This window comes from Balearica regulorum, chromosome 2 (genome assembly GCF_011004875.1).
Source record: "Balearica regulorum gibbericeps isolate bBalReg1 chromosome 2, bBalReg1.pri, whole genome shotgun sequence".
NCBI classification, from domain to species: Eukaryota; Metazoa; Chordata; class Aves; order Gruiformes; family Gruidae; genus Balearica; species Balearica regulorum.
Window position 1 is genome coordinate 137,084,031 of NC_046185.1, and position 26,984 is coordinate 137,111,014.

The 26,984-nt window shown below is 38.3% G+C and overlaps 1 protein-coding gene across 5 annotated transcripts in view; it reads left to right on the forward strand.

The window, feature by feature from the left end:
• Positions 1 to 2,313: 2,313 nt before the first annotated feature.
• The window catches only part of ETV1 (ETS variant transcription factor 1), a 66,821-nt gene continuing 42,150 nt past the window's right edge, over positions 2,314 to 26,984 (forward strand). Inside the window, exons 1-5 of one of the 5 annotated variants that reach the window (XM_075746086.1) lie at positions 2,314 to 2,475; positions 3,006 to 3,139; positions 3,914 to 4,001; positions 5,794 to 5,841; positions 15,740 to 15,793. In XM_075746086.1, the coding sequence (XP_075602201.1) occupies positions 3,095 to 3,139; positions 3,914 to 4,001; positions 5,794 to 5,841; positions 15,740 to 15,793 (235 nt within the window). In that variant the 5' untranslated portion in view covers positions 2,314 to 2,475; positions 3,006 to 3,094. Of the gene's footprint in view, positions 2,476 to 2,710; positions 2,863 to 3,005; positions 3,140 to 3,913; positions 4,002 to 5,793; positions 5,842 to 5,965; positions 6,361 to 15,739; positions 15,794 to 26,984 lie in introns of those variants that run through there. The other 4 variants (XM_075746088.1, XM_075746087.1, XM_075746089.1 and 1 more) reach the window with 4 other exon arrangements.

Consider the following 26,984-nt stretch of genomic DNA (forward strand, 5'->3'; position numbering starts at 1 on the left):
GAAGTTTCCCTGAGTACCACTCAGCACAGTGGATGAACAGTGAGGAGGATAAAGAGGGCTTCAAAATAGCTTTACTCTTCCTTTCCTCCCCAGCATGTGTGAAAGGGCCAGATAGGGGGAGGAGGGAAGGAAGAGGCGTGTGGTGTGAGGAGTAACAGCAAGCCATACAGCGTGTCTCCTGCTGGGACACCTTTAACGTATGGCTTCTCTTGGAGTTACAGCCCAACCGGGAGCATGGAGAGCTTGGCTGTTGCAGAGTGCTGACCTGCTCCGGCTCCGTAAACTGGGGTGCCAAACCTGTGTCCGTGGGAGTGTGTGTGCTGGAAGGTGGCCATGGTGCTGTGCCAGCAACCTGTGAGGTGCAGCCCATGGTGCAGGGAAGCACAGGATGGGATCCAGCGGTGCAAATTTCACAGGTGGTACCTAATACCTGATGGGTCTGAGGTCTCTCGGAAACTTCAGTTGGGGCTGGCACACCAATAATTTTTAGCGTGCCAATCCATCAATGCCGTTGGTTTAGAAAGAGTACGCAGTGAACTCTGGTGCTTCAGGAGCTGGTCAGCAGGGTGGGATGGATGACTAGAGGTAGTAGCTTCAGCAGTTCTGCTGGTCCATGGGTTATGGTAGCCACGTGCTCCCTAGAGACAGAGCTGTAGCCATCATCCCCAGCTCGGCAGCTGCTCTAGTCTGGGTATAGGTATAAATAAGAAAATGATGGCCTCGTTATCCAAGAAATTTCATTTATACCTGGAACATTTGGTAGAGTTTTATTCCCCTATTGTGTCACAAAAGTGGCTTACAGGAGCAGCAACTGAGAGACTTGGCCAAGAACACAATAAAACGATTATAGGTTTATACGACATTCAGAATATCATTACTTTCTTGTTATTCCAGGTGTGCTAGGGTGTGTATGTGGAAACAGAAGCAGCAAGAACACAGAAAACAAGCTACTGGTGGTGAACATTTTCCCTGATGAGGCAGTATGGGAAGGACAAGAAGCGGCAGGAACATGGTGCTTCCTTCTTCCTTGGCTGGACAGGACAAGTGGCAAGTGAGTATGAATAGAGAGATCAGAAAGGAGGAGAAAGAGGGGAAGAAAAGAAGAAGGAAAAAAAAAAAGGTGGTGGAAAGTAACATGCTCCAGAATACAGTGTAGTAAAACAACTGTTCTTTTCAAAACAAAGTAGTATAGAAGAAGTAACCTGAAAATTGTTAACACTACTGCAGGCAATTTATGCAAAAGCAAGTTTCTTCAGTTGCCTTTACACCCCTAGCTATAAAGCAAACCCTCAGAAAGGGCTGGAGGCAAAATTTGGCTTGCTAGCTTGGGGCTCTGCCTGTTAATTGCTGAACTACATCAGATCATAAAAATCTGAAACTTCATATCTTGCAGCAAGACAGCGTCATGAATACCTAAATTTACCACCTGATTCCCGTGATACCTGGCATTCAGTGTGCAGAGAGGACAAATATAGCTGCTACATGAAACCACACACTCTGGTGCATTTTGGCAGTTCAGAAAAAGCAGAGGTTTTGGACACAGCCCTCCAACACCCATTCTATACAGAGAAAAGAAAGTGAGCTTTCTTTGAGAAGTCGTCAGAAATCCTGAGCTTGATAGGTCCTGGCACCACTGCACCAAAAAAACCCCTAGATCCGGTGCCTGGATGCTGCCAAATTCTGTCCACAAAACCTAGAAATTATGTCATCCTAGTAGAAATAACAATTGCTTTCTATGATTCAGCTAAAAAAAAAAAAAAGCGGGGAAACTAAAAACCAACCAACCACTCCGGGATGCCACCAGATCCTGACAGAGCGGTGCGAAGTCTCCGCCGATGTGGCATGAGCCTCTCGCCGCGCTCACCTCTCCCTCACCTCCGGGCTCCCGCGAAGTTTTGCGGGACTGCTCTGCCATCAGAAAAGGCGTGTGCGTGTGTTATGTTGCTTTTCGGAGTCAGGGAGGCTAAACTTTTTTTTAATTATTATTTTTTAAAATAAATCATGTGAGGGGAAGGGGTTGCCTTGCCACCCGGGGGTAGGTGTGTGTGTGTGTGTAGGGGATATGGTGTGCAGGATCCCGGGATCCGTGTGGCGGCACCGCCGCGCATCCGAGTTGCGATTTCCGATCCCCCCCTCCCCGCCACCCTCGGCAGAGGAGCCGAGGGGAGAGCTGTGACTCGCCCCCCGCGTTGGCGGCGGTGGGCGGCGGGGCCGGGGCCGGGGCCGGGGCCGGGGCCGGCGGGCGGGCGGCGCGGCGATCCGGCGATCCGGCGGGGGGCGCGGGGAGCCAATGGGCGGCGGGGATCCGCCGGCGCGGCTCGGGGGCCCCTGGAGGAGGAGGAGAGGAAAAACCACGGGATTGAGCTCTGTCAGTGGCGCTCGCTGCTTCCAAGGGGGAAGTGCTGGGGAATAATTAATGTTTTTATTAAATTTGGAGGGAATTTTTTGCAGCCGATCGCCGCGCGTGGCCTTCAGGTGGGTCTTCCCCGCAACTTTGTCCGCCGCCCCGGAGGATTGCGTGGTGGTGGGCAGCAAAAGCGATCCTGGCGGGGGGGGGGGGGGGGGGGGGGGGAGGTGGCTCGGTGCGTGGGGGGGGGGGGGTGCGTGGGGGGGGGGTGCGTGTGTGTGTGCGTGGCTGCGGCTGGCGGGCGCTGCCGCCGCTGCCGTGAGGTGCGCGGCGAGCCCCGCCGTTCGCCATTACGAGTTGAGCACACGTTTGCGAGAGTCGGGGCTGCCACTTGCGCGGATCGCCCGGGGGATACGGCGGGGAGTGTAAATAAAACCCTGCCTCTCGCCTTGCTTTCTGCTGCTGCCTCCAAGTGCTTTTGCTCTGTGTTTTCCTGGCAGAAGCGTGTAACCCAGGTGAAGGCAGAGAAGGGAGGGTTGTTTTTATGAATGGGACTCTTTGAGGTTAATTAGCTATGCAAATTCAGCAGTTCATTCATGATTTTTTTTTCTTTTTTTTTTTTTTTTAAATCTAAAAGCCATCTTGTATTCCCCTCTAGGCTGATTGGAGTCCAGATCCTGAGGAAATCTCCAGATCAAATGCCCAGTAAATAAAACACTGAGCTAAGACTTGTGGAAGAGCTGCAGAATGGATGGATTTTATGACCAGCAAGTGCCTTACATGGTCACCAATGTGAGTGATCAGTTCAAAGTTGGTGTTTATAAACTTGACTCCGACTTATTTCTGTGGGGGAGTTTTGCAGAGTCTCTGCTTTGTTACTGCTGTAGGGGCGACTCTTCATCTGGGAGCTTTGACTGCAAGATGAGTCTATCTTCTTAGTTATTTCAGTAAAGCATCATGTTCTTTTAAAGACAGTTTTGGGATGATTAAAAAATCATGCACACGATTAGCAGATGAGAGAGGCAAGAGCAGCAGCAGCTGCATTCAAAGTTTCTGGCTGCGTTTGCCTGCAACACTCAGAAGAATGAGGCAAACATTAACATTTTTTTTTCCTTTTTTTTTTTCCTTTTTCTTTCTTTCAGGACTTTGCAAACAATGTTATAAGTAACACAGGGAAACAAAGCAGGCTATTATAATTTCATATCTGGGTTCTCCTGCATAGCTTATGCAGAGGGGATTTATGTGCTATTGTGTAGGTTTGTGTACTTTAGATGCTAAAAATACACGGTTGGTACTGTGTTGCTGCTTGAACACATTATATGTATGTATCTGTGCAAATAGATCTCTACATAGATAGATAGAAATGTGTTGCATTTAGACATGGGAATATTTTGGAGGATGTTAGGTGCTCAGCAATATCTTTTTGCTAGAAATTGGAGGCTGCAAGACGATAGTTTCCCTGTTTGAAAATGTAAAGAATTCATGCTGGCTTTAAGTATTCTTGATTAAATGAAAAAAAAAAACAAACCTCAGATTTCTAAAGTAACTGATCTTTCCTGTTTATAGAATCCGCGTGGGAGAAACTGTAATGAGAGACCGACAAATGTCAGGAAAAGAAAATTCATTAACAGAGACCTGGCTCATGATTCAGAAGGTGAGGGCTTGTCATCCCCCGTCCCGTCTCCCCCCCGCCCCCCCTCCCCGACTTACTTACTAAGGCAGAGAAGCATTTTGAGAGCTATTTATTTATTTATTTTGGAGATAAATGTATCTAGATCAATCTGAATAAACAAGACAAGAAAATTGCATTTACTACTGCAAAACAAACTGGCAAAGGCAATAAACTGATAAAGTTGATATCTCTTCCTTGACTTAGCCTGTTGCATTTTAGATACTGCTGCACATGTGGCACACGGATGTCATGCACTGAGGCCAAGCCTTTGCAGCACAAGTCGTGGCACCTGGCTTTTTCACCTTCAAGCCTCTTGAGATTCAGGGCTTTCCTCATTCCTCTCATCTTTTAACATCCTTTTCACTGGTGTGTGTTCACTGGTGGTAGCAGGAGTGAGAATGCTCGTGTGGAGACTGGTGGTTTTCACTCTAGCATTACTGTAGAGCTAGTAGTCAGGCTCCTGGCGTCTGGTAGCCTCTTTCTGTTGCTGTGTGACACTGGTAGGGTTAAAAATCCTGGGAAGTTCGATTAAGGCAGTCTAGATTGGACAAAGTTTTGGAGAGCCAAAGATTTGTAACTTAGTCCCATCAGTAGCCACTCACATGACTGTAGGTTGAGAACTGTGGTCTGGCAATAGCTGTTAACACTTCCTCAGGTTACGAGGTCAGTATAGATGCTACGCCTACACCCCTCTAAGTATGTAAGACATATAGGAAGGTATATAGGGGCCAACAACTTACCTCTATATAAATCTTATCAGTGTGAGGACATATTGATACACTTTTCAAAATCCCCACTTACTTGTTTGGAAAAGTTTATTCTTGGGTAGATTCAAAAGAAAACAACTTTCTGATTTTCAGTTAAATGATTTCCCGACATGAACATGAGGTATCAGTCCACAGGGTAAATGAATAGTCACTGTCACTTAAGTGTATGTAAATAGTTATCTGTCAGCATTCATAAAAAGAGGAAGTCTCTCTCAAAATACAGTAAATTAAAAATAAACCATTTGTCAGTTCAAATATCCTACTTAGTCTTAGTAAACAGAATTTTCATAACTGCGTTTCTGAGCTCTGCAAGTAAGCCGAATGCTGCTCTGGTTTACACCCATTATAAGCAATTGATTTCAGTGAATTGCAAACAAAAAAAGGTGCTGCAAAACTCAGTCCATGGAGGAAGTGGTTTCACTTTAAGGAAGTCCAGTGAGTACAGCATAGAGGAAAAGGTGGTGATTCTTTTGTCATACAAAGTAAAACATAAGGGGAAGTACAAAAGATTTCCCATTTCTGTTTGCTATCGCAGCATCTCAGGTCTTTGCTTCAAAATTTTTATGTGATAATTACAACCCTACTAATAACAATACTCAGTCATTGCTCAGGCAGAACTCCTGCTGAAGTCCGAGAGAGCTTTATCTGGGGCAGATATTGCAGGAGGAGGCCCGAATTGTATAAGGAGAAATAGTTCACCTGTAAGAAAGAATATAATTTTTAACTTTTCTATGTATTGCTGCATGAGCCTTTTATACTATAGAACTTGGTTAAGATTCCGGTTATTATTTCAGGAGTTGATAAAAAAATACAGTCAGTACTTCTTTTTAGTAACAAGTGTAGAAAAATCATTAACTGTAACCTGAAAATATCTACTTTGTCTGTATGTTTGCCAAAATAGAATTCATGTATATTGTTCTTAAAGAAAAATATGTTTTTGAGCATATTTTAATCTTACAAGGAGATTAAAGGTGTGAGTCTTTTATCCATGTCTTCATCTTTTGCAGAACTCTTTCAAGATCTGAGCCAATTACAGGAGACATGGCTTGCAGAAGGTAAGGGAAAAAACTGCTTGTAAAAAGAGGAAAAGCAACTCTGGAGGGGAAAAAAAAAAAGTCCTGAACTTGCTGTCTTAATGTTCAGCCCAATTAATTGAGCTCTAAAAGAGCCACCTCATGTGTCATGCATACATTAGAGCCTCTGATGAGTTTGTCTTTGGGGACTCTGGGGCTGCTCTACCCAGTGTCATCACAAATTACCAGGAGAAATTGCTTCCAGCTCACAATCACATCTGCTTTTGGCAAGAACTAATGCACCAAGACTTCAAGTTCTAAGCCTCTGTTCAGATTTTAATTGCAATTGATCAGGTTTATATTATTGTACCTCGAGAGACTACATACAGCCAGAACTGGGCTTGCTGTTTCCTTCAGAACAGCACATACAATTATTTGGTGTTCTGGTGGAGTACTTTTCTGATGGCAGAAATTAGTTTCTCTGGGTTCATCGGGACGGGATGCTTCAAGATTTAAGTGCAAGTGTCTTCTTTCCACCTTGTTCACAACACAGAACACTAGGTGTGTATGGAATACTTAAAAAGTACTATTTCTTTTTTTTTTTTTTTCAGAAACCTTTAAATATTTTGCATGTTATTTTTGTCTTCATATTTGTAGTTGTGAGATTGTGTACTGGGTGATTAGAAAACTGTCATCAGTCTGTTTTACACCTGCTTGTGCTTTTAAGTATTTCAAATAATCTTGCAGAGCACATTCTACTAAAGAGAGAAGGTTTAAGAACAATAATGTACAAATCTGAATTTGAGTAGCTGTTGAGAGATTCATTTAACAATAACAAAAAAAGAGCTGCTGCATTAAGAGAACTTTAATGAAATGCAATGTAGCTTTCTGTTTATTGAAGTGTATTTGTTCTCTTCAGCAATATTTTCTGATTTTTTTCTTTTGATATTTACGATTCTGTTTATTTCAAGCTTAAAGATTTTTATGCATTGTCCTTAATATTTCTGGTTGAATTTTTATGTAAACTTCTGCATCTGAAATAAACATTTTGATGCAAGTTAACATAATCTCTCCAAATTTATCCTGATTTAAATGACTGTGAGTATTCACATATTTCTAATTTTTATTGTGTACTGGACTATGGACAGTTGTTTATAGAATAGATGTTATGCTTTTTTGGGAAAGGAGGGATGTTAGGGTGAAGTGCTTGCTGCTGGTTTTCATAGAAAGAGGGAAATATTGCTGATGACTACTTACCTACATACCGATTTTAACAGCTTTAAATATAGTTAGTCAAGTTCTTAACCTATAAGTAAGTTGTGAGATCTTGTTTATTTCGCTGACATTTTTATTCTAGCATTATTTTTAGCATACAGTTATTTGGTAGATAATAAAAAAATGGTCTTTAAATTAATGGATCAGAGGATATAATTTTATGAATTAATATGGTTCTTTCCTAATCACTGAAAACAGAATGTCCTGTGCTAAGATCATTTTTATAGTGCAATGATCAGATACAACTGTAACTGTTTCCCTGTGGTAGTTTTCCTAAGGATCTCTTTATTTTGTATCATCTCATTCATTCTAACAAGCCAGAAGTATGTTAAAATACTGCTCAAAAGGTACTATTTTGTGATGGAAAGGAGAACTTTTAGTTTGATTTTTTCACTGGCATGGATGCTTTTGTTTCTGAAAATGATTAAATTTCTTTGATCATAAGTCAGAACAATACAGGCAGATTCATAATGTAAGTTTATTATCTGCATGTGCAGATAATAATGTAAGTTTGAAAAATAATAGGGAATTTAAAACTGATTCAATAATTTTTGCAGGTATATAAATTACTGCAACGGCTGTTTTTATTCTGGAGGCACTGCTTATTTTAGACTAGAATGAATTGTTTGAAAGCCTTTTTTTCTCTTTATCTGAGTCTATTTCACTTAAATTTAGATAGGCTTTGAGAGAGAAAGGTGTCTAGTCCTGTGTCAGCTAGGTTGAGGAACCTTTGTAAAAGCAGATAGCATCATCTGGCAAGTATTTAAAACTGAAAAAAAAAAAAGCTGCCTTTTCATGTAGCAGAGGATAATAAAGCTAAAGAATGTTATAATTTTGTTTTTCCACAGCATATTACAAATAAATATTACAGATTTTTTAGTCTTCTAATCTAAATCTATATGATTCAGGCCACGCCATGCTTTTAGCTTTTCCATAAAACACAAACTTTGCACAGCTTTTCTAAAGGCTAAACTAAAACTTAAATAAAAAGTCAAGATGACAAAATCAAATATCGAGCTATTAACTTGATCCCAAATTTTTATTAAAAACCCCCACCCTAAACAACTTTTGGTAGTCTTTATAATATACTAGTGTTTGAGGATATTGTGTCTCTGCTGAAATGTCTACATGGATGAGCTTAGCCAGGAAACAGATTTTGAAATCAGACTTGTTTACCCATTGCTAGATATGTCCATTTATGTTCTTCTGGACCTTCATAGGCTAGAAGTCTGCCAATTTGGCAGCATCAGTAATGTTTACATATTTCTTTTCATAATGCGCTGGAGCCAGGGAAATGACCATGAAATTTTAAAACATCTTGACCCTTTTTAAGAAAAGCAGTGGCAGCTGACCAGGTTTCTCCCACGAGTTCAGATCCCCACTGGGGAGTAACCAGGTCAAAAATCTACTTATTAGTCAGGGGAAGAAAGTGAGTTGCATTTTATGACACGCAAAAAATGCTTGTGTATTTTTTTGTTTGTTTGTTTGTTTTGCTTTGCTTTTCCTGAAGCTATCCTTACTACATCACATATTTTAGCCTGGAGGTTTTTACAGTTAGTGTCACCTGTGACAAGTTGGTGGTCAACAAGTAAAACCAAAAAAAAATGTATTCTTTTCCTATTGAAAATGGTGGGAGGTTCACATGTATTAAAGAATTAATCCAAAATGTAAACAATTCAGTAACCTCTTTAATATTTTATTATTCCGTAATTAACAAGCTGAATATTACTAACAGAAAACTTAGAAATGTGTACCACTAGCTGCATACTAGATTTTTATAGAAATGAGTGTTGCTTCTTACTCTGTGTAGTATTAAATATGTAAGAAAGAATCTGAACTATTTTGATGTAAACTTAGCCTGAATAAGGTTCCCTCATGTCAGTTGTTATGCTGGACAGAAGATAGATTATAACTATTTCCTGATGTCAGAAAATGAAAGTGACAAGGCTTTAATAATTGTTTCAACCTTCAAATTTGAAAGGAAATAGTTAAAATTGCCTATTGCTTACCAAGGCAAATAGTATTCAGATAATATCTTTTGTTTCATATTTAAATAACTAGATGGCAACATTTTGTCATGATAATATTATAAAATGACTTTATTGATTCTGTATATTTGGAATCAGATTGCTTTTGGCAGATAGCAATTGTTCAGTGACTTGAAAAAATGGTTCAAATATTAATCTAATGTTATCTCATCATGGTAGCTGTTACTTGTTATTCTAGAATTAAAAGAAAAGAGAGAAAAAATTCTTAGTGAGTGAAAGTCTCCTTTCCATGGTGAAAGCATTTGGTTTTGGGGGAATAACAGATTAACAAAACCCCATTTTTTTATTTAAAATGACTCTTTCAGATACTAGTTTCTCCTACAGCTTGTTAAAGATACATAAAAGGCATCCCAAGCAAAGACAAATAATGAATTTATGTGCTAGATCTGCTGCTTAGAGCAACAGATAATACGCTTCTCGGATGGTAATAAACTGAAAAATAAAATATAATGTTCTTTGGGTGACTTGAATAAATACAAAAAGATTAAGTGAACAGTAAGTGGTTTGAAATAATAGCCACAGGTAATGGGTTCATGCCTCTACTGCAGCTTAGCTAAATTGAGTGGATGGCTAATACAAGCTACTAATATTTGAAAGACAGTTCTTGGTGTCTGAAAGTAAGTTATTTCTGTCAAATAATTAATACCCAAATTTGGAGTGAACTTTAGGAAATAAGTTTCTGCCCTCAATTCCCCTACCGCGAAGGATGCACCAGTGTTGTGGTGATGTCTAAGCTAGTGTTGGCTTCTAGTTTATTTCTTAAATGAAGAGGTATGAAAATAAGTAGTTTCTAGTACTCAAAGGATTATTTTTAATAAAAGAAAGTACTAGATCTTCAAATGTTAGTCTAGAGAGGCTCCGTTTAAATCAGTGAAGATATGTAGCAGCTTATTCTGGCCAGTAGCTTTCTTCTGCCAAAAAGTTGAAAATTTACCCAGTGAAAGGCAAATGCTAGGTAGCCATGTTCAAGAACTATCCACATTTTTGTAGGAGTAAAAATAAGAAAAGTTAATTTAATACCTCCATGTCTGTAATCTGTCTGATGGGGACAGACACTCTTAAAATAAACAGTGAAAAGATTTTCATTTTGAAGTTTGTAATACAGAGAATAGCTTCTCTCTTTTTTTATTATTTTTTTTTATTCTAGTGATCTGACAGATTTGGTTTTCAAATACTTGTAGCTCTCGATCTTAAATATCTGAGCACAAAAAAAGTTAATTAGGTAAAATGGGAGAGGAGGGAGTATTCTTTTAAAAAGAAATCCAAAAGAAATGAAACTACCAGAAATCTACAAGTCTGAAAGTCTATGTAGTAATAAACTTTTTAACGTTTTTCTTGTTTGCTGGAAAAGTAGATGCCTTTTTACTCAAAATAATAATTTTCAAAGGCGTAGTGGGGTTTGTGAACCATGAGGAGTGTAGCAAAATGTTAAATGTGAGTGTTTCTTTTAAGCTAACTTTTTTCTCATTTTTAGTATAGCAGCAAATGAAGAGCAGATTCTGCAAACCCATCTTCATATTCCTAGGGATTATTCACATAAGGAAGAATTTTGAGATCTGGAGCTAGTTTTGAACTGCATTTAAGTTTATTAGTCAGAGCATCTCACTTTATGTAAAAAGGGGTTTGGGCTGTTTTGACAGCAAATCCAGTGCTTATGGGAAATAATATTTTTACCATCTTGAAATTTGTCACTGTTTTGCCTTCTGAATGCTCCTTTGTTAGAAACAGTTGTTCCTGTGGAAAAAAAAAAAGCAACAACCATCAGCCCTCCCCCCCCCCCCCCCAGCTCTTTCAGGAATACTTAAAATTTATACAGTCTTTCAGATATTCAGAAGTGACAGTGAATCAAAGAGAACTCAATAGACTCATTACTGTTGAGGCCTGAAGTCTTATTTTAGCTGAAGCCAAAATACTACTGTTCATATATAATTTCCTGTCGATTTCAATTTCTTTTGCTGCTTTGAATAAATCATCGATATTTTAAAACAAGTTGCTTTTAGCTCTAAAAGTGAAGCGTGAGGTCAGAGAACACAGGACCACAGGAAATGTTCTGCTACCCAAAATAAAGTTTTAAGTGAAGCGAGGAGGTTTGCAGCTCCTTGTTTTTCTGGAAAGTTTCCGTTTTTTAACAGGAGCACCTTTCCCTGGAGTGCAGCTGAGCTTTTGGAAGTAGTTTGTGACTGGGAGAAGGAAGAGTTAAATTTAAGCCTTTTATAGTTCGCTTAACTTTTCATTTATTAAATATGTTCCTCAGCAGGTCTGTGCTGCATCTTGAGACAAAGCAGTGAAATCAGTCTGTTTATGCCTAAAGTTCAAGTTTACTTTGCTGTAGCTTTCTGGAAGGGTGTGACATGAAAAGCTTGTGGTTGGGGCCACATGGTTCATGCTGGACTGTGTTTTTGTGAATGGAGGCAGAACTCCAGTTCTGACTGCTTGTCTTGAGGAATTGCTTCGGAGATCAGCTGTCTCATTCACTGGCAGAAAGAATGACTCATACATCTTCTGCCTTGTTTGGCTCCAGGTCATTGTTACAGTGGATAGAGCTGGTTTTAATTAAATATTAACTCCTTTTGTCCTGGATGCTTGTTAATGGGGACTTTTTATTTTTGTTTACTTGCAGTGAAAGCAAGCTAACAGGCCCCGGTTTTAAACTTTTTTTTTTTCGTTTCCCAAATTGCTTTCCCTTTGCACAATGAGCTGTCAGTTCAGCTTTTAAAAGGCTTTTTAAAGCTCTAAAAACTACAAACAAGTATTAAGTGTTTTTGTGTTGTGAATGTTTGCTTTTGGCAAACTGATTTTAACCCAGTAGGTAGCGAAATTGTAAAATCTAAACTGATAACATCCTCAAGATCATCATTAATATATCTGCACTTTTCCCAAATCCTCTTGAGACATCATAGCTATAAGCAGAAGAAAAAGAAAACTTTTGGTAATAATCTAGACTAAGTTGGATAGCTTATGCTGCAGATGTTGCCTACTTCAGGAGTCTGAGACTTGATGGCTCTGAATGTGGAAAGAACTAATGTAGCTGCTTCTGCTATTAGCAGTAAAAGCCACGTGCTTAATATCCTTCAAAACCTTTTATTAGTCTTTTGGAATATACTTGCCTTCTCAAACCCCTATAATTAAGTAGCTCAGGGAAATATTCTCATTCAGTTAGATGATCATTTCAGATATCTTTTCCAATTTTCCTCTGAATGGCAAAGTAAAAATTAAGAAAAAAAAGTTCTGGTGATTTATGCGTTGTGTCTTGTGTTGAGTATGTTAACAGAAGACCAATGAAGATTTTATGGCAGCCCTGCTGAATTGCAGTCATTTGTGAATAAAGGAAAAGAGGAAATGAATGGCATGCGTATATAAATGTGCAGGCAGTTGCAACACTGCAAGTTACATTTTTCTTTTGGACATTCAGGTTGGGGTGTCTTTACCTGTCTGTTCAATTTCCTACAAAGTCTGCCTGTAATGATCCAAACTCAAGGTTCAAAAAGCCCTCTTCCCTTTGAGTGCTGGGATGATGTATCCAAACGATTTGCCCTCTCACAGTGAGATGCTGGTGGAGGAAGTCTGTGTATTGGGCTAATGATGATTGCTTGCTTTTCTGCAGTATGATCATGTGTGAGTTTCAGTTCTGATAGTTTAAAAAGAATATCAGATTAAACAAAGGAATAATTTAAGTTCTCATTTCCAACAGTTAGCAGGTCCTTTTAATTTCTTTGTATAGGCTTGTGGGTTTGTTTCTAAGGTACTGATGCTACTAAAATTAGATTCCAGTAGGAAATGTATGTTCCTGGATTGAACATTTTGGATATTGTTATTTTTTTTGTTTATATTTGGCAGGGTTTAAACCACTTCTTAACTTGCTGTATTCCTTTTCCTACAGAGGCTTTTAAGGCTATGTCAATATTGTATTAATACATTTTGACAGCATAGTCTCCACCTATTTCTACAGTACCGATAAAGTGATGCGCCTTGTTCTCTACTAAATATGCCTTCATAAATTTTGGAGATCTATGAATGAAGTATATTTTTCTTGTTTACTCCAGACTAAATTGGGGTAATGACAGTATCTCTAAAGCAATATACTGTTTTTCTGTGACAATTCAACCAGATGTATTTTATTTTTTTCTTACTCTCTGACTGGAAAAAAAAAGGACCTCATTTACTGATATATACATGTATCTCTACAACAGATTAAGTGAAGTTAAACTGGACTAAGTCAAGTTAAACTGATAAAATCAGAATTAAGCATCAGTGAAGCAGTCCGGTGCACAGAGTACACTCTAGAAAGTTATATAAGATTGCTATCGCAGTTCTGCAATCAGTAAATATAGCCTCTCGATTTCAACAGGAGGGTTTCTGTTTTCTTTTAGCCTTTTGCAGATATTCTGGATTCACAAATTAACACACACACACATATATATATATAAAAAAAAAAAGTGCGTGTGTATGAAAAATTAGAGTCATACTAGCCTCCTAGCTGCATTTGAAAATGATAGCTGGCTTAAGAAAAATGTGTGGGATGTGTATTCTGTAAACAAGAAATTACTTGATACAATTACTTTAACTCTAAATGTACTCACAAACCCTTCAAAAACAATTGGAAATGTAAGAAATCCTTAGGAACTGATTTTTAAGTAGGATACCTTGATTCCATAATTGGATTCTTCTGTGACAGTCAAACGTTTGGCATTTTTGCAAGGAAAATGTCAGAAATTGTGGGGTGCATGAAATGTCAGAAATTGTGGGGTGTTAGTATTTGGGCTCATATTGTCCCTGAGTTAATTTCTGCTAAAAATCCTGTGGTTTCTCTGGAGGAAAGAGAAATTTAATGCATCAAAAATACTGGTAATATTTGGGTTGGTAAAATATGTGTTTTATACCGCTTCAAACTTTGAGGAGCTAACATCCTCAGAGGTACTGGTTTCTTCTAAAAGGATAGATTATTAAAAAAACCCGAACAATAAAACAACAATAGCTATGCTTTTTTTCAGAGTAATGCTAATTACACTTTCTGTATTTATCTTATTCACACCTCTTTTCAAATCTGTGTTTGCAGATTTCCCAAGGTCATTTGTTCTTAAGGGGTGTTTGCTGCAATTAAGACAGTAGGACTTTAAGCATTTATTTTAAAATGAGAGCAAATAATTTTTTGGTACAATGAGCCGGATTCTGAACTCTTTACCCAGGAAAAAACCTCTCAGTTAAGTCATTAGAAATATTTCCTCAGTAAGGAGTAGAGATCTGGTCCATGAAGAGTACTGTAGTGCACATTCAAAATAATTGTGACTAATTAGAATTAAATATGTATTTTTAATTCAAACAAATTCTGTTAAAACTAGTAGCAATTGCACATACATAAAAGGGAATGTATGCTTCCTAAACTTAGAAAGTGTCCTGAATGGCATTAAAGTTATATTTTATCATTTAACATATTTAATGGTGCGGTAGTCACAGTTTCAATAAATGATTATATAACCACTGTTTACCTCTCAAATCTTGTTGGGTAACCAGATCATGGCAGATGTTAACTTTTAATTAAGATCATATGAATTACTTGCTTGTGCTTAGACAAGAACTGTGTAAGTTGAAATATTTTCAAACAAATAATTTTATGCAGCTTTGCTGTGATGATTCTAGTAACTGCATGTTGAGGACAAGATGACAAAGTTCAGAGACGGTGATCTGGATCTCTCGGGATGTACCCAGAACCAGTCGTTCTCTGAGGATGCCGCTTCTCAGTGTAATGTTCTGCAGTTGTTCAAACGTATTCACCTATAATATACGTTCAGTGGTGTTTCAGCTTAAATGGTTTAAATGAGTTTACAACACGGTATGAGAGATGGCTAATATCTTAGATATACAATGAAAAGGAACTGTGGTACCGCAGACGCAAAATTATGTATCAGCAGACCGTGAAATGATTGTATTTTATAGCTCAGGTTTGTGATGAAAGTTTCCTAAAAGCAAAGATGATCTTACACAAGGTGAATGGATGTTAATGATTCTTGCTTTAAGTAAATTTTTTTTTTTTTTTCCTGATGTCTGAAATGTTGTCATTGAACCAGGAATTCTGTGGTGTGGTAAAACAGTTCTTTCTGAGTATTTAAAACAATAACAAAACAGCCCTACTGTGTTGGCTGATTGCCATGAAAAATTGAAGTCGCTTTTAAGTAAGCCGAAGGTGTGGTAGTTTGGCGTTAAAGATGCATAGATGTTAAACACTAGGATTTGGTTTTATGCAGACTTCCCGTGCAGATATTTTGAAAATGAGCACTGGTGAGTTTTACCAGTGGCATGGTAGGTCCAGACCCTCGTGCAGGGAGTGAGGCAGGGACAGTGCCAGCGTCAGCCTTCGCGCCCTCCCATTCCCATCGCTCCGTACCGGGGCTGCTCTGGACTCGCACTGCACCGCACAGCTTCACCCCAGGGTTTATCTGATATTAAAATGATGCGCTTGCCTGATTTTCATACCCAACAATGAGAAAAAAAAATCCTAGTTTTAATCTTGCCTGTGCTTCTAATTAAGCACAAGAATCTTTATTTATGCTTTAATGGCTTCTTTTAATTCTTTCCTTGTTTTTGTTTTTTGTTTGTTTTTTTGGTTTTCCTTTCTTCAGCTCAGGTACCTGACAATGACGAGCAGTTTGTGCCAGACTATCAGGCTGAAAGTTGTAAGTATAGTATGAATCATCACTTTCTTAAAAATATGTATTTGTAAATTTATACTTGGGTCTTCATATTTGTTATTTATTGTGTCATTTGCGGTCATGTGATAGCTCCTTTCACCAGTCGGTGACATCAGCGTAATGAATAGATAAAGCAAGTGGCATTTTGACGTGCGGCCAAAAAAAGTTGTTTGGGCTGAAGGTATAACCTTTAGCGGGGGGGGCCCCCTCCTGTAATTCCCACCCCCCGGCCCCAGGGAAGCAAGGAAATACTTGGGATGTGGAGGGAGTTTTCTCTCTCTATAGAGTGAGGAGAGGAGTGTGTTGAGCCGGTATGGATCAGATGCTGTGGGACATAGGAGGTAACTCTGCTGAGCATGAATAGGGCTGCTCAGTATGTTTTGTGTATAAATAAATAAACAAAATTCTCCATGTAATCAATTAAATACAGGCACTGCTGAAGCATTTTTAAGTCATTGTAGCATGTGGCATTTTGTTGCTCAAACAAAATTTCCCTTTGAATTAATGGGAGGAAGCTGGAGTTATGTTAAGCTGAATGCCTTGCATTGTTTGCTGCTTTACTTAACGTGTGCCCAAACTTACTATTTTTTTTTTCAGCCTGTACCCCTCAAATCTTGCCTTTACCTGCTAAAGTGCTACTTTTCTGTTAAACGCTGGCTTCCCTTTGCTGTACCTGCTGTTCTGCGGTTTTGGGTGGCAGCAAGGGCATAGTAAAAAAAATGGCATGAGAGACATTATCTGACAAAGTCACAGACTTCTTGGAGCTTCTTTATGCATCTTTCTTCCTCATGGCAAGGCTTCTCTCCATCATCAAGGTCTCTTCTAAACAGTGTCTGCTGATTGCAGCAGAGCGCATGGTAGCTTTTCCATTTTTCTAAATAACTTAAATAATTTATCCTATCAGAGTGAATTACTGCAGTTCACTAAACCAGATAGCTGTTAAATACAGCATTCATGTACTGAAATGTTAGGATTAAAATTAGAGAGATTAGAAAGAATTGCATTAAAATAGTCTTTAACCCAAAAAAACCCAAATTCAGACTTGTTGAGTTTTCTTGTAAATCTTTGAGAGGTTTTTTTCCAGTTACTGAGAAACTGTTTTAAGAAAAAATTATTAAGAGTATTCATAGCAACATTTTGTGGGGAAAAAAGAAAAAAAAAGGTTTTTTTTTACCTGGACTCTGATAATACATATACCTGCACAGCAACAATTTATTTTTGTTTTTCTGTAGAAGTTCCTGTGCCTATACCAACCAACAATCATGGTCACTTTTAAAATTTTAAAGTTGACCTTTGTAACTGGATTTTTGGTTTTTTTTTCACCTCTGGCTTCAGAGACTTTCAAAATAAAATAAATTGTAATATGAAAGCCAAAATTATAAGTCAAAAATCAGATACATTATCCTACATATGGAGCTGTGTCCAAATATAGTCATGTATGCATACGTCCTTTGTGTAAGAGTACAAAGTTCAGTTAGGGCTTCTATTAACCCACAATTATCGTTACACAACAAGTCAATGATTCTTGGAAAATAATTTGTGAACTGTGAATGAAAAGCTCCATTGAAGCTGGTCACTGCTTTTGGTGATAAAGAAATTCTCCTAATATGGTTATTTTATTAATGCTGTTGTATTTCAAAGTTCCTTAGCCACAGCTTACACAGTATTATCAAAGGAACATTTATTTCTTCATTTCAGTTGGTTTCTTTATCTTACGTAAAGGTCAGGAGAGCTTCCTGGAGAGTTACTCTGGCAAAGGTTATGGAGTTTCAGACATATACTTAGATATAATGTATGTAGCTGTGGGCTCTGCGAAACAGGAACGGAGATCAACGTAACCAAAGCCATGGGGAAATTACTGCTGCAGAAGTAGCACAATTCTGTCTGTTTTCTCTAGGATCCAAACCTGCCTTCAAACTCTATTATAATGACTTACTATATATAATCTGTAAGTCTGTACAGTGCTCACCCTGTTACTGGCAGCAGCCTGGCAGGAGCACTTGGCTTTTTTTTTTAAAAAAAAAAACACACTTTTTTTGTTGTTTTTTTTTTTTAAACGTGGGAGAGAATGGGCAAGCTTTCGTAGATTCAGTGTTCAGTAAACTTAATTGACCCCAAAATGGTGAAGGATAGAAGTGTAGACCAGTGAAGGGGGTCACCAGCCACTTTCTAGTTGAGGGGCAACCAAACTGTGGCCAGCCACCTCATTTAAATTTGCTGCACAGATTTCATTTATGGAGCTGTATATAGGGTGTATGTGCGTGTGATTTGCAGAATATGTGAAGAAAACTGAAGTACTCCACTGAAACTGTTACAGTCTGTGTTCCAGGTACAAAAATTAGTGACATTTTATTTCTAGGTTCATTGCTTGAGAAATGGCTTTAAAACTGAGGTAGATTTCTGGTCTTAAATTGAAACTTGTGACATTAAAATGAGTTGTAAGAAACTTCAGTAACAGTAGCAAGTGCTGGAAAGCTATGGTTAAAACTTTCTTGCCTAGAAATCAGTAAGTTAGTCAACTCTTGAAGCAAAGATGTGGAAGGTAGCGGAGAAACTGATACTGCCAAGAACATGTGCTGTGTCCCAGTGCTGAGCAGGATTAAACGCCCCTTAAAGTGCCGTGGATTTTGCATTTCTGTTCTGTAATAATGATTTTAACTGGTGAAACTGCACTGGTATTAGTAACTAAGGGAAACATTTAGTTTAGATTAGATATACAGTCCACTTTATCCACTTAGGGATTTAACTTCAAAGCTAGCTTGGGACCATGAATATTTCAATTATGAGTTGCTATTAAACTTCAATCAGTTTTTGAAAAGCAAACATAATATATATATTTATAGTTAGGTGTGGGCTTTAGATATTATGAGTGAGATCAACAGCTAGCGCAACTTCATGTGGTAATATTGACGTTACTGGAATCACGCATATTTCTACTAGCTAAGGATCCATCGTGTCAAGCTTCCTCTTAATACTTTAAACTACAGTTTACCTGTTTAAAGTTGAATTTAGTTTGTTACTCCACTATATCTTCTGGAAAGAGGTCCTTCCTACCATAATAATCTTAGAAATGTCTGCATTTCCAAACCTTTCTTTTTTTGTCACAGTGTCCAAAGCCCCCTTTTTATTAATATTTTTTTTTAACTTTGAATACCTATCACAACATTTTTGTAGTTTAGCTCAGAGTGAGCAGAATGAAGAGTAGATAACAAGTAGCCTGTTCTGATGAAATTTGAAAAACAAATTGCAGTTTAGTTTCTCATAACCTTCTCCTTTCTGCAATGACTGAGCTTTTTGAGTTCTAAGGAAGAAAAATGTGTATCAGAAATTTTTTTTTCTGGGTTGCAATTACCGTGGAAAAATATCGCAGTTGCATATTAAATAGCGTAATTTTCTTACTCTTTCATTTCCATTCTCATAAGAAATACAAATTCCACAAAAAGAGGGAGGAATCACTTTTACAGGGATTTATTTGGAAATTCTGTGTTAGGTCGGTTTTGCCCCATTCTGAATCTGCTATGCTTCACCTGACCTATTTGCTATATATTCAGGTGACTTCCTAATGACTCTTCTTTTAGCAATTACATGAAAAGTCGTAGAAAGCAAAAATGCAAAATCTGTTTCTCCAAAAAGGTGAATGCTTTTTTTCCTTTAAATCAGCCTTCTGTATGTGACACTTTTTCCAAATTCTTACCTAATTTGTAAGACTTAGTTAAGCTGTTTTTCTGTCCGCCTAAAGTCAGTATTCACGTGTTCAGAAGGGTGACCTGCATTAACTTCCTCAGATAAGGTTTCCTATTGTTTCAAGTCCATTTTCATATACTGAGGAGGAGCCAGATCCTGAACTGGTTGTAATCAGTGGTGAGGCTTTCGGATACTGTAGAACAGCAAGGGCTTTCCAATCTAGGAGTAAAAATGAATAAAGTGTTCAGTTTGCTCGAAGTCAATAGCTGTTGAGGTGAAGATTGCTTGCTCCCATTGTTTGGACGGTTTCTATGACAGACACAAGAGGAAGTAGGTAGGATTTGCTGATGTTTAAAGGATGTAGTTGGCAGAGAAAACTTGGTACTGTCAACAATACGCTGATTTGTAATTCGACCTTGGTACAATTGGTTATAAATGGGGATTACCTTGCACCAAACCAGATTGCCTGGTGTCTTAATAGCATAATCGTGTTTTGTTTTAATAATATGTATTTACCTTGGTCTGTTCTTTCAGCATTTGTTTTCTTTTTCTTCTTTTGCCCTAAGATGTAGGTTACCCATTTAAAATTCATGAAAGCTCTAGCTTTTTGCTTTTTATTTCTTATTGAATTTCTGCTAATGAGGATTTGTGCTGTGCTTCACCTTCTTGATCGGTTTCCTTCCTTCTTTTTCATTTTGTTCCTGTATTGTTTCCCTGACCATCACAGCCTTAACTTAACACTGCCAAGGGGTAAATGTTAATGTTAGACCACAGCTGTTGACAGTAAATGGGAAGGGCTGGCTGTAAAATCCATGCTCCTGCATGTCTGATTAAACTTTAAAATAGCAAAAATACTTTTTTAGTAGTGATTTTGTCGCTGATCTTTCACGACCTTTATTCTTTCTCTTACCTCTGGTTTTTTTTCCCTCCAGGTTTAGTAAAGGAGCCCTTTCAATGTAGATGCCAGGAGCCTTAAATTATTCAGGGATGTGCTTTTTAGATGCTCTGGCTTGCAATCTTTAAAAGCCTGTTAAAGAGAGATTCTTTACATAGGTTTCAGGTAGCTGTATTCTTCTGTCATTTTAACTAATGGCTTAGGATATTCCAAATGCAGTTTAAATGAGGAAAAGCTTTAGTATTTATTTACATGTTTGCAGCATACAAAATCATAATTTTTTTTTTCTTCACTATCAGGTGACAAATGCTCTGTTTTATTTTCTTTTTCTTTCTATGACTTAAATTTCAAAAGCAAATTTCAGAACTAGAAGAGCATTTCCTGTTTTCTTTACTATAGCAAGAGCTGGCAAGCAATTGGTAGGGTCTAATTTTCACTTACTTTGACGTATTTTGGAGAAAAACCACATACAATTAAAACAAACCAGAATAATGTAAGTTCTGATGGGCCTACTGAAGTCAAAAGGAGATCTGTGTGCTGGGTTTGTTTTTGTTTATGATGCAGAATAGTTTAATTTTGCAACTTCTAGGAAAAATTTTAGTAGACTGAAAAAAATGACAACATTTTTTAATGTGATGATTCACTACATAGGCAGCTGGTAGTCATGTCTTGTTAGTGCACAATGTCCTAGAAACTGCAGTTGGTGGTGGTTTGGTTTTCTGTGTGTGGCAAGTTGCACACGCCAGTGTGTTTTCAGTTGGCTTTTTTTTTTAAAAATTTTTTTTTTAAGACGTCTGTGTGGCTGAAATCACCTTTTCTTTAGATGTAGCTCTGATAGTGTGGTCCTGCAGCAGGCAGTCCGACAAATGTCCTACAAGGTGGTGCTAGTTATTCCTGGTGCTTAGCTATTCCCTGGTAGGGCTTTCTGCTGCAGCTGTGTTTTGTTTCTTGCCACTTGTCTTGAAACTACTTCCTTTCATAGGTCAGACGTTGTCAAATACAGAGACATTTACTTATTTATTTTAGTGCATGTCCGACTGTGACGGATTCTTTCTAAAGGACTGTGGTAGTCGAGGCTCTGTGGTTTGTTCCTGCCCTTAGCTTTGCATGACCTTGGGCATGTTGCTTAACATCTTTGTTTCTTGGTTTGAAGTAGGTACAGAAATGCATGTATCACTCTGCTGTGAGGTATATGGCTTTCTTAATGATCACTTATCTAGAGATCTCAAAAGCATTTTACAAAGAGTGTCCAATGCAATTGCTGTTGTAAGAGCTGGAGAGGTCAGACTGAAGAGTCGATGCTGACCACCTTATCTCCCTTCATAGTTGCCTTAGATAGCCTCACTTCTTTCATTGTGTCCCTGAGCACTTGTTTCCTTTGTTTAAAGCAGGACTGAAACTCTTACCAGCTCTTAACTTTCTTTTTTTCCTTTTTTTTTTTTTTTCATTCAAAAGAAATTAGGAATTGGTGTCTTTCAGAGAACTTGTGGGCTCATTTTGTGGTTCATCGCTAGGCATTAGCCTGTGCTAATATGGATTTTTTGTTTTTTCCTCCTTCTTCCTCTAGAGGATTTCTGGAAATATTTAAATCTGCCATAGTTGCAACCTTTTCCATAATTGCGAGATTTAATTCCTGAGAAAGTTTTACCAAGAGGCGGACTGATGACTGTAATGCCTTTAACTTGTGATCTTAATAGTAGAGAATTTGTGGATTTGCTTTGGTTTTAATAAGCAGTTCTGCTTGTAATTTTATGCTAAATTTCCAGCGTTGAAGGTGGAAGGCCATTAGGTTCTCCTGGATTGTAGTAGTGGTAGTGGCTCACAGGTTGTGTAAATACTGGTGGTGGCAACAGCACTGTGAAACAAATGTCAAGACCCCACCGAGTACATAGCTTTTGATTTTAAAAACTTTTATGGTGGAATCTCTTCCTTTCAGAGTGCCCTGCATGCGTGATGTGAATTTTATTGCTAACGAAAAGGTACCTCTGTGCATCCCAGCAGAGGCAGCAGCCACATTTTGTACGCGTGGTGTAATTGCATGGGGCCGCGCTGAACCTGATGGTCTCCAGCTCTCTGGGGTGTGGAGGAGCCCAAGCAGCTGGACAGGGCTGCTCTTGTGGGGTTTTGTCCCCCTGTCTGCCCCTTGGCCTTCCACTGGCATGTCCCTGCTCGGCCAAGCTGACTTAGTTTCCTTTCCTCAGAGCCCCATCCTCATTTGCTGTTTTATTGCAGATTAAAGGCTTGGGTTGCATGTGGAGGTTATCAGCTAATGAATAAACTTCAGTCATCCTGTCCTGTGATAAATCTGTCTGGTAGATCAAAGATGAAGCATGTAGACCTTTTTTCTTTCAAATGGTAATTTCTTAAGGCTGTCAGATCACTTCCTAAGGTCTGTTTACATAAAAACAAAAACATTAAACATATTTTATTCAAAATGTTGAATTTTCAGTTTTGAAAAACCTTCTATTTCCTCTCTGAGGAAGCCTCCCCTCCTCCCTTCCCCATACGGACTCTGTGAAGATCCCATCTGTGGAAATACAGGCGAGCTTCACATTGTAACTTGTAGTCATGGCAGTATTTTCTTAACACTACAGTTATTGCTGTTTTACAACAGATAGTTGTTTAGTTAATTTCATCAGGAGTATGTATATGTATTAGAGCATCTGTTCAGTTCCAGTTGTATTAAACAAAGTATGCAGAAATTTATTTCAACTGTATTTTCACACAGAAACCAAACAAGGCAGATTGAACGGTCTTCGTGATTCTGTTTTGATACAAAACTGCTATTCTCCTTAAACTGCTTTGCACATAGTGCTTTTGCAAAATGTGTTTTGTATTCCAAGAGCAGCCGAAATAATGATTTGAAAATCCATAAGCTCTGGGATGGTGTAAAATAAGGAGGCAGTTTGCAAGCTTCTATTTATTTCATAGGTTTCTTTAGGTAAAATGTATTTACAGTCTGTATCATTTTTTTTGTCTTTTTTTTCTTTTGCTTGCTGCCTCAGCAACAGAAGACAGAAGTCAGGCTCTCCCACAGACTGCCGTGAAGTTTTCAAAAGGTATAGCAGGAAAAAAAAGAGGAGAGAATGACAGTCCTCAAAACATCAGTTAAGCATTGGAGAGTCTGTGACACATTCATGCCTTGTAGGACTGATATCGCTAGCCCTCTGTAAGCGTACAGGAAAAATAGCCCTCATTTCAGGTTCTGTGTCCTTTTGTTTTGGTCCTGTGCATTTCAGTACTGGGAGGTAATGCATAATGCATAAATGATATTTATTAATTTTTTTGCGTTTTAGAAGTCATCAGTGTTAGTGAGGTTTTTTTCTTTTCTTTTTTTTTTCCCTAGGAATGATCTAAATCTAGTCTAAACTGATAAATGGAAAACTGATTACTTTTTCGAGGCATGTGCTCCAGTCTTTTCCCTGAGAAGGATTCTTTTCTTTTCCTTTCACTTATTCTTCATGTTCTTGTCTTTGATACATTACTCTTACCCGTTCCTGGATTATAGTTTGACCTTGATGAGGTGAACAGAGAGCTGAAGTGTCTTGGTAAAGAATATCTTTATTCTTACGTATCTGTTTGTTCGGTAAGCTGAGGATTATGCATGTTAGAAAAGAGTGAATCATTAGCAACTTTATTTCTACTTGTCTTTTTTCCTGTGGCTGTTTATGAACTTATTCAGCAAATGTGGTTGCCAGTAAGTTAATGTAGTGAAATATTTTTTAGCAGTGACATTTACTGCCAAGTCCTGCAGTCACTGAATAAGAAGGTTACTGACTGGCCAGGTTTTTGCCTTTAAATTTATATATTATAAAAGTCGTCAAGGACATTTGAAAAATTACGTGTGCAAAAACAATTCCCAGTCTTGCTAATTTGTTCCTCTTTGCTCCAATGTTGTTTCCTTTCTGCTTCTAATGTATACCTAAAAGAGATAAAACCTTAACAGTTTAATTTTTTTTAATACTCTGTCTTCATGCTGAAACTGAGTGCAGTGTTTCCTTATTAACCCATCTGTAAATAACATTTCACGTGACCAAAGCACTAACACAAATGGAGACAAAAGAGACTTTGAAAAGTCAGTATTCAGTAAAGATCAAAAGTTTCAAGCATTTGGGATTAGAATTTGGGAGCTGGGTTTATGCAAGTGTATGTGTATATACACAGTGTATACTCGGTGTGTGTGTATATGCATGCATATAAGAAACATACACACCATGCAGTTGCCAGTCTTATTGCATGCAGAAGTAAAATAATCATACAACTTCAGGAACAATTTGCTTCAGAAAAAATGTGCAGCGCGTGTATTGGTAACGTACGTTCAGTTGTGAGTCTTGTATACAGTAAGAATGCTTTAAGTAGCAGCAGAAGCCTTAACATATCTGTGCTGAGAACCAGAGCCTGGTTGCAGGTGGTCAAAATTCCACTGGCTCCAGAAAGAGCACTTTGCTAAGAGTCTTTGAATATCAGGCTACTTAAGTAAGTAAGTAAGTCCTGACTTTATGTTCCCAGATGTAACCACTTCTGACAATGGCTTCTTTGTTTCCCTGTTGAATCAGTGATAAAACTTGTGAGCTGAATTTTATTGTTGACTCATTTCTGTGGCCCGCACCTTTTCCAGTGGAGGCTGCAGGTTTTGCAGTGGTTTTTGGTAGTGAACTAAAGATTTAGGTTTCAGCCTTGCTTTAATGAACTATAAACTAGATCTGTTAGAGTTACCTTACTGGTGAGCATTTGTGAAAATTTAACATTGAAGCATGAAGTATTTATGTATTTAGAGTGGTGACAGTCTCGTTCTCCCAACAAAGTAAACAAAAATCCCATTAGCTACCCTGAGTTACTGTATACTTGTTTTATGAATGTATACATATTTTTATGGTTAAAAGCAAAATCAAATTAAAAATCATCTTCTCAAAATGCAATTTTTTTCCTTTTAGTGCCTATTATTGAGAGTTGCTAAAATAAAACCAAATTGTAAATAATCTTTTAAATTAGTTGTCTAATTCATGCTAGAGAGAGCTCACTGTGTAGTCCATTTCATTATTTATTGCCTTTCTTGCTCTCACATACTCTTGAGTAGCTAACTGACAGAGAAGCATGATTATCCTTAAGGATAATCTTTTATTATGATGCTCTTTTATTATGAGGATATTCCTATTTTTATAGGGAAGCAAACTGACACAGTGGTTATGAATCTCTGAAGGTAGGCTCCTAAGACTGAGCTACTTCAAACTAGAAGCCACCTTCTGACACCAGTCTTTTAGGTTATGAGCAACAAATGGCAGAACCAGAGATTAAATCCAGTTTTTCACGTTTTGTCCAGCTGCAAGTACAAGATCAGCAGCCTTTTCATCTGTAGCTGGCTGTTAGCTCTTTGCATGAATACATCAGAAAAGAACAACAAAAAAATAGTAGCTAGATTGATGTAACTTGAAACTTTTCCGAAAGAGGGGAAACAAGGCAGAATCAGTTCCAGTTTGTTTTCTGCTGTGGGTATGCCTTTCTAAATATCAAGCTGATCATACATTTAAAACAATAAATAAAAATATGAAATGATTTATTTTAAAGCTTATTGTTACTTCTGGCAAAAATACTTTTTCTAATTTACAAAGTTTTCTTCATTATTCTGTTTCTACAAAAGCTATTAAAATCCAGACCCAAACCCCTCAAACTGCAGATTTACCTGTAGTGGAAAGAGTGTGTGTGTGTGTATGTGTGTGTGTAAAATGCTGGGATATTATCTCACTTGGATATTTTAGTAATGGGAGTTACATAGTACTTAGCCATTACCTCTTACAATTTAAATTAAATTTTGGAAATTGCCGCAAATGGAAGTCCTGTCCTCAGAAAAGCACACAGACCCTGATTTAGTGGCCAGCTCTTCTCTTTGCATTTAACTTTATTGATAATTCCCAGGTAGGAATACAATTTAAGTCTTCTCCCAGGCTTGGTTTTATGTTAAGACCTTCCTCTTTAGCAGGAGCTCTAAAGGTGGATCGCCTCTCCTTGCACCCTGTCTTGAGAGCCTTTGGAGCCACATACATTTTAAGGAACTGTAGCAACAAATGCCCCTGATCTCTTCCCAGGATTTTAACACCAAAAGCTAATGCAGATGAAGAGCCATCCTGTTTTTCTGTGGGGTCCTGGAGGTTGCAGATCCAGTATAGAGGGATTAAAAATTCTTTAGATTCCACCCCCCCACCCCCGATCATTTTATGCTATCCACGGGTTTTAGGTCAATTGCTACAGAGCCCAGCTGGTTTAATTTTTATTAGGTTACTGCTTCCTCCTCCAGAGAGCCCTAAGCCTCTGTTTATTTTGGGGGCAGGGGGAGAGGGAGAGCTCTTCCTCCTGCCTCACCTACTCTCCTCTGACATCAAAGCAAGCCAGTTTGCTCCTCCTAGCTTAATCCTCCTTTCTCCCTCCCACCAATGTTCTGCAAATTTCCTTGTATTCTTCTCAGAGTTATCCAGTGGCTGTGGTATTTGGCAGCAGGTTAACTTTTGCCCTGGAGGTGCTTGCTGGGAGCCAGAGCCCCTCTGGCAGCACTTTCCCCTCCAACTGCCTGCAACTCCTACAGCCGGACAGGTACCTGTCTGG